Source organism: Bombus impatiens, unplaced genomic scaffold, assembly GCF_000188095.3.
Source record: "Bombus impatiens unplaced genomic scaffold, BIMP_2.2 scf_0136, whole genome shotgun sequence".
NCBI classification, from domain to species: Eukaryota; Metazoa; Arthropoda; class Insecta; order Hymenoptera; family Apidae; genus Bombus; species Bombus impatiens.
In genome coordinates, this window is record NT_176555.1 from 1741702 (window position 1) to 1760768 (window position 19067).

Below are 19067 nucleotides of genomic sequence, written 5' to 3' on the forward strand. Positions count from 1 at the left end.
AATGACACTACAGGAATTGACTTTCTAGAAAACTATCGTGTCCCTCGCGAAAAACCGGTCGTTGGTGTAGTTTGTGTCCTATTATGAGCTATTCGTGGCGTTTGTCGATGGATCATCCGTGCGTTGATCACGAGATGCGACGTATCTCGATGGAAAGATGGAAAATGTATCTCAAACAGCCACATATATATAAACACGCACGTAGTTGGGATTTATTGTAAATTACCATTGTTGTATTATAACTTCACGTTGTTCGCTGTTTCATTCGAGGGAAGATCGGGGGCAGCTTTGGTAGTTACTCAACGACCGTTCGAATATTTCCGGCAATAGAGTGGTGAACGAGGAAGGAAGGGTGGTTCATGCGGAGCGCGGTGTTCAATTAGCAATTTAATATTCGTTCGTGGCTCATGTGGAGCCCAGTGCCACGAGCAATTGGATCTCAAGTGTCCGACGAAAAACTCTTCTCACGTGACCGGCAAAGCGGAAATTGAAATTCGCATACACGTTCGATAACGGCGTATCCCATCTGTGCCGATTCGACAGCTGTCCATCGATTTCGTACGTTCGTCATTAGCTTGGGCTATAGAGGAATCGAAAGAGCAGTTTTCTGAAAAGACTGTATAATCTTTGTTCCTTTCCAATCGATCTCGATCTTATCGCGAATCAACGTTTCGCTCTGTGAATAGACAACTTCAGACTTAAAGAATGATGCAACGTTTGACTGTCACTTTCGTTGTTTAACTTAATGGAGATGAAATTTATAGAGTATTACAGAGATACTCCAGGTTACTGATCTAGTTTCGGTTCAATCAAATCCTCGGGATGTTACACCTGAGTCCTGAGTATCAGGTTCATTGACGATGGCCGTACCCAAGAAGAAGTTACTCGATACCGTCTGGAACACCACGACGTTTTTGCTCACCAAGCAGCCGGAAGATTTCGTGGAGTGTCATCGCGTTAAAATCGTCATCGTCGGCAGCGGTTACACGGGTGTCGCCGTTGGAATCGCGATTCTCTTCAAGGTTCGTCGAATATTTTGTATCTCTAACCTATCTCAATTTCCCTCTGACTGAATAAGCGAATAAATTTCCTATTACTTCATAGAAATATGAAAATTTATAAACGGAAATCGTGGTCTTCGAACATTAAACATACGGTAAAACAAAAAAATTAATACAATTTGAGAGAAATTGGTGATCAAGCAACGAGTAAAACATAAAAAGGATTAAGAAAAGAAGAAATCAAGCGGTTGTTCAAACACTCGAAAAGACCTTGCGACGATAAAAAGCATGATCGTCTATAAACAACATTCAAGCCCTCGCCAGTCCACCAGCGCGCGTGATTCGTGTTTGCCCAAGGAGAATCATCGTTGCGGTAGCAAACCTACTAGATCTATATATTCTAGTGGTCGACAAAGGGCAAGGAGTCGGAGAAATACTTGGATAGGCGTGTGCGCTCGTGTACGTGCATTCAAGCGAGGGACGAAGGCTGAATGTGGGCTCGTTAGTGTGCCGGGATCAAATGGGATATTATGCAAATGATCCACGAAAGACCAGAAGAGGGAATTCGGCGACAAGAAAAGGCAGAGAGATTGGAACTTAAAAGCAGCGAGAACGAAGAAAGAATGAGGGAGGACGAGGAACGTGCTTCCCTTTGCTCGTTATCGGATCGTAACGCGAGCATTTACACGTCGGACGCCCCCGCAGGATCGTCGCGGCGCTGATTTATTCTAGTCGCCAGAGGAAGAAAGCTGAAATCCATACTTGTCTACGAGGACATCCAATCCTTATCGCATTCGCTGATCCAAGGGCCTGGTTTCTTCGTGCGTGCGCGGGTGGAGACCTTTACCTTCGTTTGTCCACGGAAGCGGTGGTTTAAACGAAATTGAAAAGTCCTCCCTCTTTGTCGATGCAAGGTCGAACGAATGACGCTGTCATTACGAATCGTTTCACTGTTCCCTAGAGTGTAACGTTTCATATTCTTCTCGTATAGCTAACGAGGGTGAGTCAGGTGGTTAACCCATTAAGAGCCAGCGTTGCGTTAACGCAACCTTTTCATTTACAATTTTGCCTTCAGTCGATTCACATTATTGAATTTTGTTTTTATGTGATTATGAAATGGAATTTGTGCGACTTTACGTCACGTTTCTGCAATTCATATTGCGTTACTGTTCGGTCCTTGGCTCCTCGACGAATCAATGATTAATCGAAAGATTGACCCGAATTAAACATACATCACTGCGCGTGATAACTGCGCGGACGTCGTTAGGTGAGAGAAAGGCCTGGGTAAAACGGGGTGAATCGTGGAAGGAGTGGCAGTCTGGTAATCGGAACGCTAGCATATTCCGGTAGGAGATAATGAACGTGGGCGACTAATTCCAGGTTTCGGTTTCCGTGGATCGTTACGAGGGCAAACAATGAAGGCCGCGCATGGTGAATGTCAGGGGCGGGTCTGAATGTCGTTATATTCCGCTCGTAGAGTAACAACGTTATACACGTTTACAATGTCCCTAATAGTGACCACGCTGTTCCCGTTTCCTACTATTTCAGTCTGTCATCAAGATCTATAATGATAGTTGCCGGGACGGGCACTCCTTTGGACGCTGCATTATAATTTTCCTTATGAAACCAAGTAATAAACGTTACTCGAAGATATTCTTAAGTGCCATCGAACTCATTAACGTCACCAGAAATGTTTGATATCACGGCAACGATGAACGAGGTGAATGGATCGAAGGGTAATATCGTATAACAAAGAAAATGATGAAGCAGAAGCAAGGAAGGCAAAGTGAGAAGGAATAATAAGAAGTGGAGACAGTGAATCGTGCGGTTGTTCCGTCGGTCCTGGCTTGGCAGATCGCATCAACGAGATGATCGCGAGGTACCAGCGTTCCAGTACCATCTCCACGACTTACTGTCCACCTTACGAGCCCGCTACACCCAACTCGCTCGGTAGTGCTTGCATAAGACGTTCATCTTCTTCTTGTTCTCGTCGCTTCCCAACCCGTTGTTACGTGTCATGTCCGTCGGGTCGCATTAAATCGTACAAACTATCTCACGGGTCGGTACTGATGGTGAAAAGTTTCCTGCTCGTGAAGCTATATTTCATTTCGAGTTACAGTTGTTACGATTCAGAGATTGAGAGAAAGTAAGTGAAATATATACATAGTTCGATTATTCGCATATGATCGTAAGTTTAAATGGTAATGTTTACGAGTGGACTACATCGGCTAGAAAATAGCGTTGCATACTAAAATTAATTCAGTGGAAGCATAATAAAACCTGACCTGATGACGGATCGAGTGTCACACCTTCGGTACCTTACGACCTGTGATCAGCTGCGCTTCTCTGAAGCGGAATCGACGAGGGTAGCCAAGAGTGAAGCGCTGACTGGCATAGGTAACTAGAACCGCATGAGAGACTGCACGAGAAGTAGGAAAGGATCGGCGATCGGTTTTACTCGATCGAATGCAAATTACACGACGCAGGTCGCTTCACCGGAATCGTTAATGCGTTCGTAGCGATCCTCGTCTCGGTTGTCTCGTACGTTCGCTCCCTCTCTCGCTGTTGTCCACGGTCATGCGTCATTAAAAATCTCGTTACAAAACACACACGGCGGAGGAGGGTTTTTGTGAGTTAATTACCGCTCAATATCGTCGCACGATACGTGTGGGTATTACACGAGGGATAGGAAGAGGAAAAAGAGAAAGTAGAAAAAAAAGAGGAGGAAAGAAGGCATAAGGGAGGAACATCGACGAGCTGGCGAGGAAACTTCATCAGCTGCGATATTATGCATGCTGCGGAAGTCATGCTTGATGAAGTATGGTGATTAAGCGGTGTACAATAACAGATTGGAAGCACAAGGGCGTAACGTAATATATTAAGAAGCCGTTTCTGTTGGTAGCCGCGGGTTTGTCTTAACGTGTGAAAGCACCATCTGTCAGAGAAAAATGTGTCCATCTGCTGGCGCGGAAACGAAAGCGGACGAAGCGTGCACCGCGGTATACGGTTCGGCTATTTGCTACGAAAACGTGTGTGCTCGTCCCACACCGATACCCTATTATTCAACCGGACGAATTAGACCGTGATTAAGAGAAATTACCGAGTTAAAAACGCGCAGCGATTGATGCCCGAGGTGTCGCTGAAAAAATTTCTACACGAAATTATAGACGTTAGACGATAGAGGAACATCAATTACCAAGAGGAAACGAGATTTTGACAAATACGTAATCGCCCCGGGGAACGTTCCTGATGCACGATCAATTATTTCAGCCGCGTTCCTTCGACGTTCGAAGCATCTAATAGCTCTTTCTTTGGACGAAGAATCGGTGCAATAGAAGAATTATCACAATACGAGGAGGAAGCTCAACGGGAGCTTTCTTTACTATTCATCCAGCCAGACCGACGAATATCGCTCGATCAAGACGTTCCGAGCAAAAACTAGCGATGCAATCTGCTAAACGCCAAAGATAATTACCAGGACAACGTGAAAAATCTCAAATTCCATCAAATTCGTGTTACGTAACATCGGCAAAAGGGAAGACTCGTGATCGAGCGAACGCCGACAAAGTGGTCCTCTCCTCTCACGGAATAGTCCGGTCTCGCTCGAACGAAGAGATGATCAGACCCTAACGATCCTTCGCATTAAGGGATCGCTCGAATGGCGCGATCGATCGCGCGCGCGACCACGTACTCTTAATGCGATTCCCGGGGGTCTTGATTGCGTAACGATTTCGAGTGCGTAATAACTCCCGGCCGTTGGCTAGTTCCTGTTAATTACTCTTTATAATCCCCGGTTCTGTTGCTCGTTGCAGCGTCTCGCCTCGGAGGTGGTGTTCATAGACGCGGACGAGGAATTGGCGAAAGCAGAGGCGGAAGACATCAGCCACGCGGCGGCGTTCCTCGGCAACCCGAAGATCGTCGGTACCAAAGGTGAAAATAAATTTCATCTTTCAGCCGTTTTTGTGTCCGAGAGATTGTTAATAAAGAAAATCGCGATGATTTATCAACCGTGGGACCATCCTTAGATTATTCCATGGCTAGAGATGCCACGGTCTGCGTGATCACCGTGGGGGATAGAGCTACGAGCGACGATGACGAAGCAACTTTGATGGATCAGAATTTGAATATTTTTAAAGACGTTATCCCGAAGGTCTGCAAGTATGCACCAAACAGCATACTTTTAATCGTGACGGCACCAGGTATAAGCTATCAGGCTTCGTAGTTGCACTTTACATTTTTTAATATCGATGCATGTACGTGGTGTGGTATAACGACGTTACGTCGTGTTTCAGTCGACATACTGTCGTATGCAGCCATGAAGCTCTCAGGCTTCCCACCGCACCGTGTGATGGGGTTGGGCACATTTTTGGATAGCTGTAGGTTTCAGTACTTCATCGCGCAGAAGCTTGGAATTTCGGCAAACTCGGTGCAGGCCTCTATAATTTGTGAAAACGGACCCACGTCTGGTAATTAGCGTACCGTATACTATCACTGTTACGTTTAATCGTTTCTGAAAGTGCGTTGAACGTTGACACCGAACAGTACCCATCTGGTCCGCCGTGACAGTCATGGGCATTAAACTGAAAGACATCAACAGAGATATCGGTACTAAATCGGATCCAGAATCGTGGGGTGAACTACATACAAAAGTAATCGAATCCGATAAAGATCTTATCACGAGGAAAGGATATCGCTGTTGGGGTACTGGTATTTGTGCGGCGGAAGTCGTAGATGCCATCGTGCGAAATACTTGTATTTGCATGACGGTATCTACCTACTTAAAGGTAACGATTTAATCCTTACTTCTACTTTCTTCTTCCGTTTTAACGCGCGATAGTTAGTTATCAATCTTTTCCAGGGTTGTAGACACGGTCTGGAGAAAGATGTCTACATGTCACTGCCCTGTATAGTCGGCAGAAATGGCATACAAACGCTTCTTCGTCATCCGTACACGCCGGAGGAGCAAGAACTTACGGAGGCCTCGTGCAGAGCCATTTACGAGACTCAAAAATCAATTCTTCATACTTTGGAGTGAATCTTTACGATCTCACCAAGTACAAACGTTTTCATCACTTTCGTCGACTCGTGCATTCGTTGGAAAGTCCATAATTCTAAAAGTTCACTCGTGACGCGAAAGAACAATGTTGTATTGATTAAATTACACAAAAACCAGCAGCGAGATGAGAGTTCGGTGGCAGAATCCATGCTTAAGAAGCACAGCCAGTTTGTTTTACAAACCGAATTTCTTTTCTTTTTCTTCGGCAACCGATGAATAGGGGAGGCGCTATAAATCGCACGCGCACGCCACTCGGCCGATTTCGGCCAATTTGCCAAGATTAATGTAGACCAGGGATAATTAATTGGCGGACGTACGAAGCGGTTAACCGTCCCGCCACCGGCGACCGGTCGTGATAAAACGATCGCTATTACAAACACAAAGAACGCCAGTTTCGAAGACGCGATGGTCAACGATACAGCAATCTTTTATAAAATTCGCTTTCGCCGATACCGGCCTTTTGTCTTTGTCAGCAGCGGCATTAGTCAACAAGTTCTCGCGTCGACGCTCCTCGACGCTACCGTCCTACCCCACAATTCGATAAAGTCGTTTCCAAAGGAATAAAGATACCCGTGTTCAATAATGAATCCGACAACGGTTCCTACTTACGCTACGGACTGCCAGAAGAAGAAATTTATTCATGGAATTCAGCGAAACATCGTTGTTGCCGGTATAAGCTTCGTACGAAATAATCGACGGTGATTCATTACCTCGATTACAGAGTCGAAATTTCGTCGAGCAAACCGGCCAACTCCGGTGGAAAAAGCGCGTGAAACAGAGACGCGATCGTGGCAATGCCGATGCCTGCTGCTTTTAATGGCTGTTCATCCTCTTTCTGGATTCATATTCTCGAAATGAGCAAGGAACCGTATAACGAAGAGAGGCTTATAATGTAAACGCGGCTCGTTGTCGTCGCGACGACCAACCACCAGCAAATTCTTCGTCGTTCTCTCGCAACAGGAGCACGGGGACACACCGGTGATTCATTATACATGCTAACGAATGTGCGTTACGAGAGAGAGAGAGGGAAAGAGAGGCTACGAAGGGTTTCCTGCGGCTGGAAGCCACACCAATAACGACGGGGAGTACGGCAACGTCTTCATCTCCGACGCACCGGCTTCTTCTCAGGCGAAGCCGTTTTTCTGTATTATCTCGATGACGAGTCTCGAGCACGTAATTTATATCGCAAACCTAATAACACGATTCTGTTCCTCCATGTCTTCCCTTGTCAACATCAAGTCGTCTATTTCCCTACTTTTCGCCTACCATCGCTAATCTTCGTTATCATTCAGTTTCTTGTTCGAAGTGTATAAAAATGAAACAAATATCGAATATATTCCTCTATGAACTTTCCAATCAGCAACGTTTGGGAAGTAATTTGGCGAGGAAAATTCATAATCCTCTCGGTGTCGGAATACGAGCGAAAAAGAAGGAGGTTCCCGAGGACATCGTTCACCAGCGAAACACCGCGGTAGGTACTACTAATTACTGTACTTTTTATTTCGCTCCGACATAATGCCCCGCCGGTTCGAGCAGCGGGTTCGGTTCACCATGAGCGGAGGTGGCCCGGCCGCCGCGTCACAAGGAGAAAAAGGAACACGTGTAGGAGTAAAAAGGAAGAACGAACGGAGAGTGGCCAGAGGCCGATGGAACACTGTCTGGCTCCCCTCTTGTAGTGCAATATCCGATGCGTTCGGATCATTTATGCAGCGATCACGACACGTATGCAAGCACGGCAGATCTTAAAGCATTCGGTCGACGTCGTAAAACCGCAGCGGTACACGACGGAGCGTGGGGGCCAGGTCGGTCCTTGATTGAGTTACGATTTAATTAGTCCGTGCGGCCAATCAGTAATTAAGATATCCGCTAATCAACGGACCCAAGAGCACCTCCGATCTCTTCACCCCTGACGCGCATTAGCAGAGGGAACTTTTCTCTGCTCCCCTCCCGTCTCGATGCGTACTTCCATCTTCGTCCTTCGTTCTTCTTCTGCTTTCTTCCCACACTTTTTACTACCTTATCCTTCCTGGTTCCCGGTCCATTGCCAAACCCGTGAATCAATCGACCGGACAGTTCGGCCGCCCGCAGGATTCTACGCGCGTGACTAATCTCCTCGTAAAAAACAAGGGATCTAAATCGATAGCTGGACAAAAAGTTGATAGCTTCGGGAAATGGTAACGAAAATTTGGTTCTTGCTGAGAACTTAGGCCTCTGATGTTTAGTTCGTTTATGTTCTGAATACATTTTCTGGGAGCTATGATACTTATGAGTTTTGTTTCTTTCGAGACAAGTATGGTTGTATTTTCTCTCTGCGTTGGTGTATTAAAAGCTCTGCAGTAATAAGGCGCGTTGATTCTGTTGACCGTACAAGAAAAGCCAATTACGTCACGTGTCTATTACCTGACATTTATGCAAAATAAATAAAGATATATGCGTAATTGCATGTCTAAAAATATAGCACGTAACATAACCACTTCCTTCGCATCTAATCAAATGACTCACGGGCCAACTTTTGCTCGGATTTGTGGATAAGATATGTCACGTCTCGGTGAAAAACACGCAAGATATCTCGTCCAAGCCATCGCGAGGTTTCTCGTTCATAAACGTGAAAGGATTAATGGATAAGCTAGGCTAGCTAACGATACAGAAGCATAACGTATGCTAATACATATAAGATTAATATACTGTCAATGGAGAAGAATATAAGATGGTTAGGTTCCAATACCCAGTTAAGGTTTAACGAACAGGGACTCTGTTACTCTGAAATAGATGTCACTTTAAACAAAATAGGATGCGTCCAGGCAAAGCTCTCAGGTAGAAATCATGGTGCGATTAATCACCTGTTCGGGTTCTTGCTATAGGTCTCGGTGCACTTGTTACCTCATTAAATCAAATATATGGCATCGGATCGCACAGAAATCGAACCGTAATTCATAATAACTGCGACATTTATGTACCCTGTGCACGCCCTGTGACAAATATTCTAAGTAATCGTTTAATATCTCGGTCTGTCCTCTCGAAGGACCTGCTTGATCTGAGCGAATCTCGATACGACTATTTATTACTTATTCGTGTCATCAAGATATAAAACATCAATTTAAATTCAAACTTTATTTGCTCCAAGAATAAATTCCTAGATCAAGATTATTCCAGTAATTTGACATAAAATATTAAGAAATATCAATGGACATAAAATAATATGTTTAATATCAATAGAAATTGATCTGAAAATCTTGTCGTAAAAATCTTTCAAAAAAATCTTCATAACGACGGCATCTGTCGGGTACAACGAGAACCCAGATAAACCCACTGCCTCAGGTGACTTATGGAAACTTTTCTCTTCGTTCCAGAATCTTTGTTCCCTTTCTCCAGTGACTTTTTTCAGCACGTCACTTTATCGAGTGTAATCGATCATGAAACAAGCTAATGATCAATCACCAGTATCTTCGTATAATTTCGAAATTTTTTAATAGCCATTCCATTTTGCAAGATTAGAACAGGGAACTTGATATGAATTCGGCCAGCGAAGGTTTCCGGACGCGAGATTAAACGTCGTATCGGTACCGCGTGCGTAAGATAGCGTTGATTGTAATTAATAGCCGGCCATTGCGTTAGCCCTGCAGCCAGTTAATTGTCGAGAGAAGATTAATGGCACAAAATCACGCCAATACTGGTCGATTGTCCGAAACCGATCCCTGTCTCGAGTCGTGCTCTCGTGTTTCGGCCGTGGCGGACGCGAAACTCGTTTCTCGTTACACTTGTCTGCGCGATAAACTCGAACGAGCACGCGGGACCACGCGGAAAATTATTCGCGACCGGTTACCCATGATATTTTTAATCGCATACAGCAGTCGGGTTCTCTATCGCGAAATTAATTAAGATTTATTAGAAGGGGCTTCTCGTATCGTATCGAATTGTTAAATAGTTCGCACTTGCCTCGAATTTAAGCAAAAAGTGCGATACGATACGTCGATACGTCGCGGGTATAAGTCGCTAAAGCTTTATGACGTTTCAATTATATTTTAAGAAAGATAAGCAAATCTGAGATTGTAAAAGCTTGATTACTTTTCAATTACATGTTAGGAACTGTGTCGAGAGATAAGAGAACCTAATATTAGGTGTGGATATTTCATAGATTACCAATCTGACGACGACTGAGTTAACCAACGTGGATTTCAGGGATTGTATAATCCCTCGGTAAGCAATTGGACAAAAACAGCCAACTAATCGAATCCCTATAGATACACGTTCGTGAAAGTAATTACCTTCTGCAATAATGCATCGTATGTACGAGATGAACGCGGTTGCATCCCTTAATACGATACGTGACCGTCTAGAGTCGGATACCGACTTCGAATCTATCAAAATCGTAGAAAAAGACCTAATTCCAGCCGCAAAAGATAGCCGATTAATTCATATAACGGAAAAATGTTTCTTTATCCTAACCTTTAACCGATGAAGAAATACAAAAGCACTTCGTTCAATATAGCCAGGCTACTCTTTCCTCATCGTGTTATTGAACTTTATTACGATGGGCAAAAAGCTATTGCTAAAGTCTGAAGGTTGTGCTTGAGATAGCACAAGGAGATATACTTAGGACCTTTTGTAATGATCAATCGGAGTTCAATGATAACTGGGTTTTTACAATACAGAAATTACAGAATACTTCGACTAACGATAACGATTCCCCTTCACGAACTGCTTAATCGTTGTTATAATTTTCCATAAAAACAAATGCAGCAATGATTTCATTTTAAATTTTCAAATTGATATGAAATTGTCTTGACCGTATCAGTCGGGACTACTTATCTCCTACTAGCTAAGAGATAACACATCCACGCATGTACGCTTCCTCCTTCTCGATCATGGTTCTTTGCAAACTCATCGACGAACGGTGTTTATAACCTGCGTGGATCGCATACTCGTGAAATTGCTGTCTCGAAGAGGTCAACACAGCCAAGATAATAAGACTAGGGGTTGTAATTCCAGCGGAATAATTTCTCTACGCGAGACCGGTATACGGCTGTTAGACGAGGTAGCTGATTTATGGCAGAATCCTGGATTACCGATCGTGAATAGTCAGATCCAGCTTTACCGTCGACGGTAAGCCGGCGGATAAAACGTAATCGAGAATGCACGCGCGGTGGATCGCGAGCCACGGAGCCTCGATCCGTGCTAGATTCCAGATTGTACGCCGATTATGCCCCGATTTCAGATTTACGAGCGAGCGAACCCGTTCCTCCGGCATTTATTTATAGTTACGGGGAATCACTTGTTGAGTTCACCGACGATCTACACCCTTTCTCTTTCAGTTCTCTATTTCTTTTGCACGCGTGAATGCACCTTTTAACACTGCGCTCATCCAACTGCGACCACCCGTGTTTAATGGATAAACGTAACACGGATCAAAGTAACAGGCTATCGGTCTTTTCGGATAATTTCATAGGAAATATTGCGTGTGACTACGTGTAATTACGTTCGTTTTACTGTGCTGTGTAAAAAACAGAGATAAAATAAATGTTCTATGAGCGAAGAAATATTTGATGTTGTTTATTTGGCTTGATATTACGTTAAAAAATAGAAATCAACAAGTTATTCAATTAAAGTAATTCTATTATCTATAAAATTAAATTTCCTACTTAAAGACAGGCTTAAAGCTACGTTTAATTCTGTTCAATGTGAAGATTATAAAAAAATATGACCTTTAGATTATTTGTTGTTGCTTATTTCGATAAAATCAAAGTATTTTACCTTTTAATGGATTAAAGTATTTATCTCTTAAACAAGGAACACTTCAACGAATAGGATGTGGTAACACAAGGAATTCAACGTTCTAAAATTATCAGTCATAAGAGGAACGTTCGGGGCAAATATGTTTAGTATTTTGTTGAAATATTTGGCACAAGCAGGGAATAAATTTTCGCTCGAGTAGTAATCCAAACGAAGATTTGTTTCAGTATCTCATAACTTTGGCAAAACGCATAAGAACACGTACATTCTCAGAGGCAATCTGGTGCGTCGACAAAAACGCAACATTGTAAGATCTCCGCCCAAGTTACTGCGCGAGATTATACGCAGGAGCAATTTGTATTTGCCCTTTTAAGATTGAAACGGCTGCCTCTTTTTCTTCCCTCTTTTCATTCGCTGCTCGTTGCAACGATTACGAGATTAACGGTTGCAAGACATCCGGTGAGAGTGGCGACCATAGTACTGTTCGGGAGAAAGAAATAAAAGGGAAAAGCAAGGAAGGACTTATTTTTACAATTTCTTGGTCGTAGCACACGAGGGATACGCAATTAGTCGGTCGATATCACGGCGGTTCAACGGATCGATACCGAATTGCGATGCAATTAGCAATATCGAATCACGGGAGATTTACAAAGTCCGGTTTTCGGATGCTAAACCTCGTCGATCGCCTTGCAAAAATACGTTGTATCCCAAATTGAGGCTAATTGGATGATTGACTTCGCGCTTTATGCGATCGATTAATTTATCATGACGCGATTTAACGAAAGACACAAATGGAACTGTGTACGCGACTCTCTACTAATTGGCAGTAAAGTCGGCGAATGTGATTATCCTGGTATCATGTCGTAAAACACCGTAATTAACTGTAACGTATTAGAATTAATCTTATTGAACGGAGCGATTAAGTGTCATGAACTTTGATTATTGTCAAGATTATTGTAAAAGAAATGTTATATGCAGAAGATATTTCCATATATTAATTCGACTGAATCTCAGTATCTTCAGTATCTGAGAGAATTTAAAAAAGAAAATTATTGATAACGAACGTAACAGCCTTTTGATTACGGATTAATATTAAGGCAATGATCGGTAGCCGCGGGGGAAAAACAATTACAGGAAGAAATATTATGGGATTATACGTTCACGAAGACAACATTATCTTTTTGTGAGATAAACCGTACTTGAATTATATTATAAATGCACCTGTCTGCTTGTCACGTGATTTCTGCTATCTAGAAACATTCAAACGCTGTACTTATTGCGCAATTCGTGCAAAGCCAATGTATCTCTAACATATGCAGTGTATGACATAGCAGTTGTGTGATATAAGAATTCAAAAATTTATCAGCTATTGTAAAAATAATGAAAAATTAATAGTAATCTTCGTTTCACTATATTAATTCATGAATAAATTCATAAACTCCTAATTATCAAACCAATCTTCTAATACTACTTATCTATCAAGAAAATAAGAAGATGCAAAGATTCAAAGTTCTCACCGTCAGTAGAGTGAATGACTCGAATATCGCACTTCCCTATAAACACACGTCTAACGATTAGATAGAATATAATATCATATACGTAACAATACATCCGATAGAAGTCATAGCTCAGTCTTGGCCAATTACAAATTACATGCTATTTTGCGACAAGTTGCCCTATTTCGCGTACGGCTTTTACAGTTATGTGCATAGATTAATTTCGGACGTTGACTCTAACTCCTTCAACTCGTTCATTATGCGTGGCATGTGATGCGAAGATTATGCAACCATACGCAGTTCGATAGTAACGCATTGTTCGATCAACTTAACTTTCAAACCATAAAAAAGTTAGAAGCGCTGCGTGTTCGCGCTAGGCAAATCATCGCTCAGGTTCCCTTCTAAATTTCTTTTCAATTTTCTCGCCAGTTTGAGAGAACGAAACGTGCTAGCCACGGCGATGCAAATGATTATAATTACGGGACGGATGGCGGCTCCGTTACTCGAGGAACGTCAATTTCATCCACAAGCATCTCTTTTTTTTTTACGCCGAGCGGCGGTCAAAGTTAATGCCCGGCGTGTAAAGAGCAATTGCAAAAACGCATTATCTCTATGAAATGTAGTAACCTTTCATCCCGTCTCCTTCCGATTAGATTATGGTGAAACGCGGAAAAAATTGAAAGTCTGCAATTTAAGCTTAATGTAAATAAACTAGAAAACATAAACGATATTCTGTTTTAAAGCGATATTTTATAATCTTTGAGAACGTAAGTAAGAGTATGATGGACGTCTTTGTGCATTTTTAAATATTGATCAATTTCGAAACCTAGTACAAAAATTACAAGATATTTAGTACAAATACATCTATATTTCGCAGTGATCACAAATATATTACTAAACTTCAACGCTTATTATATGGTTAAAAATGAAAATACCAAGATTATATTAGATATTGAGAAGCGGAATTCCTGTAATCCGTTAGACAACGAATAAAGAAGCAGTTAACTAATCGAGATAATTTTAATGTGATATTGCATCAAATTCAACGAAACTGAAAAACGTGACGCCTCTCACGTTTTTCCTTTCGTGACTGGCGCGAACACTATTTGTGTAGGCTGTAGAATCACGTGAGACGTTGGAGGAACGAAAATAACGCTCGAGAATACAAGAGAAGGAAGAGTAGATGAAAAGGTGCTTGTGATCACGTAGAACATATAGTGACGAACATGTGAAGATCCGTTGCGTCATTCTCGACTGCATTCATCGTGGTATTCCTAAATATGATTCAGCTAAACGGAACACGTGACGATATGTGTATTCTCCAACAAACCAGCAGATTCGCGCAAAATGTACGCGTCGATATTATATCTGCGGCATACTATCGACAAGATTATTCGATAAAAAAAGTTGATGGATGCTCTACTCTGATTCGAGATAAGTACTAGACGAGGTTTAATTTTTTGCACACGAGTTTTTAAATAAGTCTATTGTTTCTCGCGGGATTCCTCTTGTAGCAAATGTTGTTCAACGGGATTGGTCAATCCTAATCGTTTCATTCAATTGTCATGTACATTCCACCGCGATGAAACTTAAACTATGATTGCCGAGAATGACATCACTCTTTGCATTATCAGTTTTTGGAGCGACGATAATGAAAATTGGAGAAACAGTTTCAATAAAATTTCTGACGGATGAATCCAGACATACAAAATTAAGCTAATTAATAAATACAACATACTTACATATGTTCCCTAGAGTTTTAAAATCCCATTACCTCTAAAATTCCACTATAAAAATAATCGAGCGCGTCGACTAGATCCACAAGAACTCCCTTTTCAAATTATATAAATCTTTATGAAAACAGTTGGAGTAAATTTAACGCAGTACTAAGTCCAAACAAAATATCCAGTTAGATAGCATTCCACGGACCCCAATCGTATGTATTTTTAGTCCCCTTAAAACGACACACATCCTGAAAGCTGATTTTTATTAGCCGCGCAGTGGGGATCGAGAAGAAAGCACCACATGGATCGATAGACACTGTTTCTCGGGGAAAAAGGAACGCACGTTGCGTCATACGACGCGTGCGCAACGTCACCTTCAATTTCCGAAAATCTATGCCGCGATCTACGTACTTCGCCGCATCAGCCAAGTTACCGATGAATTCTAAATAACGTCCACGCGATGCGTGAACGATCGACACGTGACACGGGGTCAATGTGAAAATTTATCGGAAAAACCGAACGCGAATTTATCATTTCGGCGATACTCGGTTGTATTACCGGTTTCATCAGCCCCAACGCGCCGGCTGAAGCCTATGGGAGGTATAAAAGGCGGGGGCAAGGTCACCTTAGCAAACAGAAGTCTCTGAGCTGTCAGACAAGTTGGACGTACGGACCTCCTGGTAAACCGCCCAAATAACCTGCTTGGTGTTAGCTTCATTTCTTTCTCTGCTTTCTGTTTTTCTTTCTTAAAGCAACTATGAGGTTAGTGTATATATGTTTTATTCTTTACGTTCATCGTGTTTCAAGTTATTATACGGCGAGATTAGTCGATGTGTCGATGTTTGAAAGTTAGTGTATAACGACGCGTCGTATAAGGATGAATTCCGTTACGCGATGTGGGGCACCATTCCCATAGAAGAAACTGGGTCACAGCACAGTTCTGTATTCCGTGAATTGTTCACTTGGTGATACTTAATTAACAGAATTAGTTCGCTCGTTTTGCTAGTGTATTCTAGCGGTGATGGGTACTAATATCTGTTCTCGATGTTGTTTGTAGTTTCTTAGTTTGATTTATTTGAGTAATTGCTTGCAGTTTCCTGTGTAACCTGCATTTCTATAGTACGTATAACTTTGAACGTTGGTACACGTGCTTGACGTACTACTAGTGACACCTTCAGAGCTTGCTTGTATTATCTACGTTCTACGTTTCATTCACGTAATCGATATAGTAAACGAATAGATAACTATGAACGAGGAAAAATGTCGCTTCCTACCTAGCTGCTTTAAGCCAAACTGGTAAAAATTCATTTCTGATTCGTCTAAGTGTAAATATATAAAGCGCCATGTAATTAAAAATTAACGACATTATTTTTATTGTATTTTTCTTTCTTTTTTTCTTGTTTTCTTCTTCTTCTTTTTTTTTGTGTGACTAACATATTCTATTTTTTCTTCCTCTATTCTTTGCATGAACGAAACGTATCATTTGGAAGATGGAGAGATCACGAAATTTTCAAATTCTGAAATTTTTCGTAACCTTTCCGGCTTTGAGAGACTGATAAGCAAAAAAATAAAACGTTAGGAATTCTTGCAATACAAAGAGTAGCTATTCTGACACATACGCTGATTCAAGCACATTTTTGTAACAATAGAACGTTTCTAAAATTTTCGCAATAGCACGAGCGCACGCTATGACCTTTTTGACCTTCATCGACCTTTGCGTGCAGAAAATTCAAAAGTAGATAAGAATCAGCTAGCCTATTACACATTAGACAATATAATAATTTTTTCTAGGAGAATGGCATTGTTGAAAAATAAATTATTAAACACGGTGATAGAGCCGGTTGCCACGGGAAAAAACAAAGTTACCGTGGTCGGCGTCGGCCAAGTCGGTATGGCTTGTGCCTTCAGCATCTTAACAGACGTAAGTTTTACATTCCGAAATCTGAATATTTATAATTTACTAAACAACAATCTACAACCGAAATTTGAATTTTTTTCGTATTGCAGAATGTTTCGAGCGACTTGGTGCTCGTAGATGTAATGGCGGATAAGCTAAAGGGAGAGATGATGGATTTGCAACACGGTAGCGCGTTCTTGAAAAACGCGAAGATCAACGCCAGTACCGATTACTCTGCTACAGCGAATTCTAGTTTATGCGTTGTGACCGCCGGTGCTCGTCAAAGGGAAGGCGAGACGAGGCTGGATCTTGTTCAAAGAAACACAGATATCTTCAAAGGCATCATCCCGCAGCTAGTCAAATATAGCCCGGACACGATTCTCTTAATCGTCTCGAACCCGGTAGACATTCTGACCTACGTGGCGTGGAAGCTTTCAGGCCTGCCAAAGAACCGAGTGATTGGAAGTGGAACCAATTTGGACTCCGCCCGATTCCGCTTCCTTTTGTCGCAGAAATTGAACGTCGCACCCACATCCTGCCACGGCTGGATTATCGGAGAGCATGGCGATACGAGTGGTACGTTGATGCGCAATATTCAAAGGTTGATTGGTTTTTTAGTGCTCACAGCTGATTAACGATTGTTATCTGTGATAAGGAAACAAAGTGTCGCGTTATCAAACTTAAATCGTAATTTTACCGAATTTTCACGTGAACGACGAGTGAAATGTATTTTTATAGACTGCTGGTAGTTTGTAATATTTGTTTCATTATTATTTTCAGTACCCGTATGGTCTGGAGTGAACGTTGCTGGCGTCAGGTTGCGCGACCTCAACGAAAACGTTGGTACGGACAAAGACACTGAAAATTGGGGTGAACTGCACAAACAGGTTGTAGATAGCGCATACGAGGTGATCAAACTAAAGGGTTACACATCGTGGGCTATTGGTTTGAGCGTTGCGAATCTCGCGTCTGCTATATTGCGAAACTCCAACCAAGTTCACGCCGTATCTACCATGGTTACCGTAAGTCGATAACTCGTGTTTCTTATATAAGTAACGCGCGATTGTAGTATCATCGTGGATTGCAAAACGAGTTGCTGAAACGTCTAGACGTTTAAAAAATTGATTTGTTGCTGAACTGATCGTTCAGTGAGCAATGATCCTCATATTCGATTATTTTCAGGGATACCACGGAATCAAGAAGGACGTGTTCTTGTCTCTGCCTTGCACCTTGGGTGAAAGTGGTGTCTCGTGCGTTGTTCAACAGAAGTTAACAGAGGGCGAGACTGCTCTTCTGCACCAGTCAGCCGATATGATGCACGACGTGCAAAAGGACTTAAAATTCTAAATAATTCGTTTCATTTTGCGCGTTGAAATAACTCTTTCTCCTAAACAAAGGGAATCAATCATCTTGTAACTCAATGTGGTGTGTGTTTATGCACTCAAAGTATTGATTCTTGACAAGCACCTTTGGTTTCTACTTACAGTTTATTACTTAAGTTCATGTGGCCAATACTTAAGAGTGCTATTAAAAATATTTAAATTTTATTTATATACATAAACACGCCAAAAACACGCTCTGATTTGATGAATGATATAAATGATTCAACAATTAGAATAATCTTTTGTATAAAGAAAATATGTGTTCGCGTGACCACGAAGTATTAATTACTGTTGTATCGATGTTTAACATTTACAACAAATTTGATTGCATTCAGTTGGTTTAATATGACATTATATATTATAACGTACTAATTATATTATTATCATATATAAGTTATATGATACATTAATTCTACTATGTACGTAATTATGATTTGACGCAAGACAAGATACTTAATCGATAAGTCGAAGTACAAATATGTACGATAAACAATTATTAGCCACGATACGACTATCAGACAGAACTTGAAATAGAAATTTAAATTGATTCGTAATTTATGTTTGTCTTATACTTGTCAGAGATACCAGACGATTCTCAAAATGTTCAATGTCTACCTCACGAAACTCGCATAGACTGATCTGTATTTTCATACGAAATCTAGAGTACTATTTCCTAATTGATCCTGTTATCAAACGTATCACACATTGTCTTGTATATTTATACCAGTGATATAATAAATCAATACTGTTTAGCTAAGCCAATGAAACGATTATTTTTATC

General features: G+C 41.6%; 2 protein-coding genes across 3 annotated transcripts; both read left to right on the forward strand.

Moving 5' to 3' along the window:
- Nucleotides 1-741: 741 nt before the first annotated feature.
- On the forward strand, nucleotides 742-8346 carry LOC100747280 (L-lactate dehydrogenase A-like 6A). The gene is made up of 6 exons (XM_003486992.3): nucleotides 742-1022; nucleotides 4814-4931; nucleotides 5027-5200; nucleotides 5294-5467; nucleotides 5544-5785; nucleotides 5860-8346. Exons 1-6 carry the CDS (start codon nucleotides 861-863, stop codon nucleotides 6034-6036), a joined length of 1047 nt encoding a protein of 348 aa, XP_003487040.1. The 5' UTR covers nucleotides 742-860; the 3' UTR covers nucleotides 6037-8346.
- A 7068-nt stretch (nucleotides 8347-15414) lies between these two features.
- Nucleotides 15415-19048, forward strand: LOC100747399 (L-lactate dehydrogenase). Of its 2 annotated transcripts, none has more exons than XM_003486993.4 (5): nucleotides 15415-15769; nucleotides 16799-16928; nucleotides 17015-17480; nucleotides 17685-17926; nucleotides 18087-19048. In XM_003486993.4, the coding sequence occupies exons 1-5, from the start codon at nucleotides 15765-15767 to the stop codon at nucleotides 18249-18251; spliced, it is 1008 nt and encodes a 335-aa protein (XP_003487041.1). In that variant the 5' UTR covers nucleotides 15415-15764; the 3' UTR covers nucleotides 18252-19048. The 2 variants fall into 2 exon arrangements, with proteins under 2 accessions (XP_003487041.1, XP_003487042.1); XM_003486994.4 differs by having other exon boundaries at nucleotides 15415-15687.
- The last annotated feature ends 19 nt before the right edge of the window (nucleotides 19049-19067 follow it).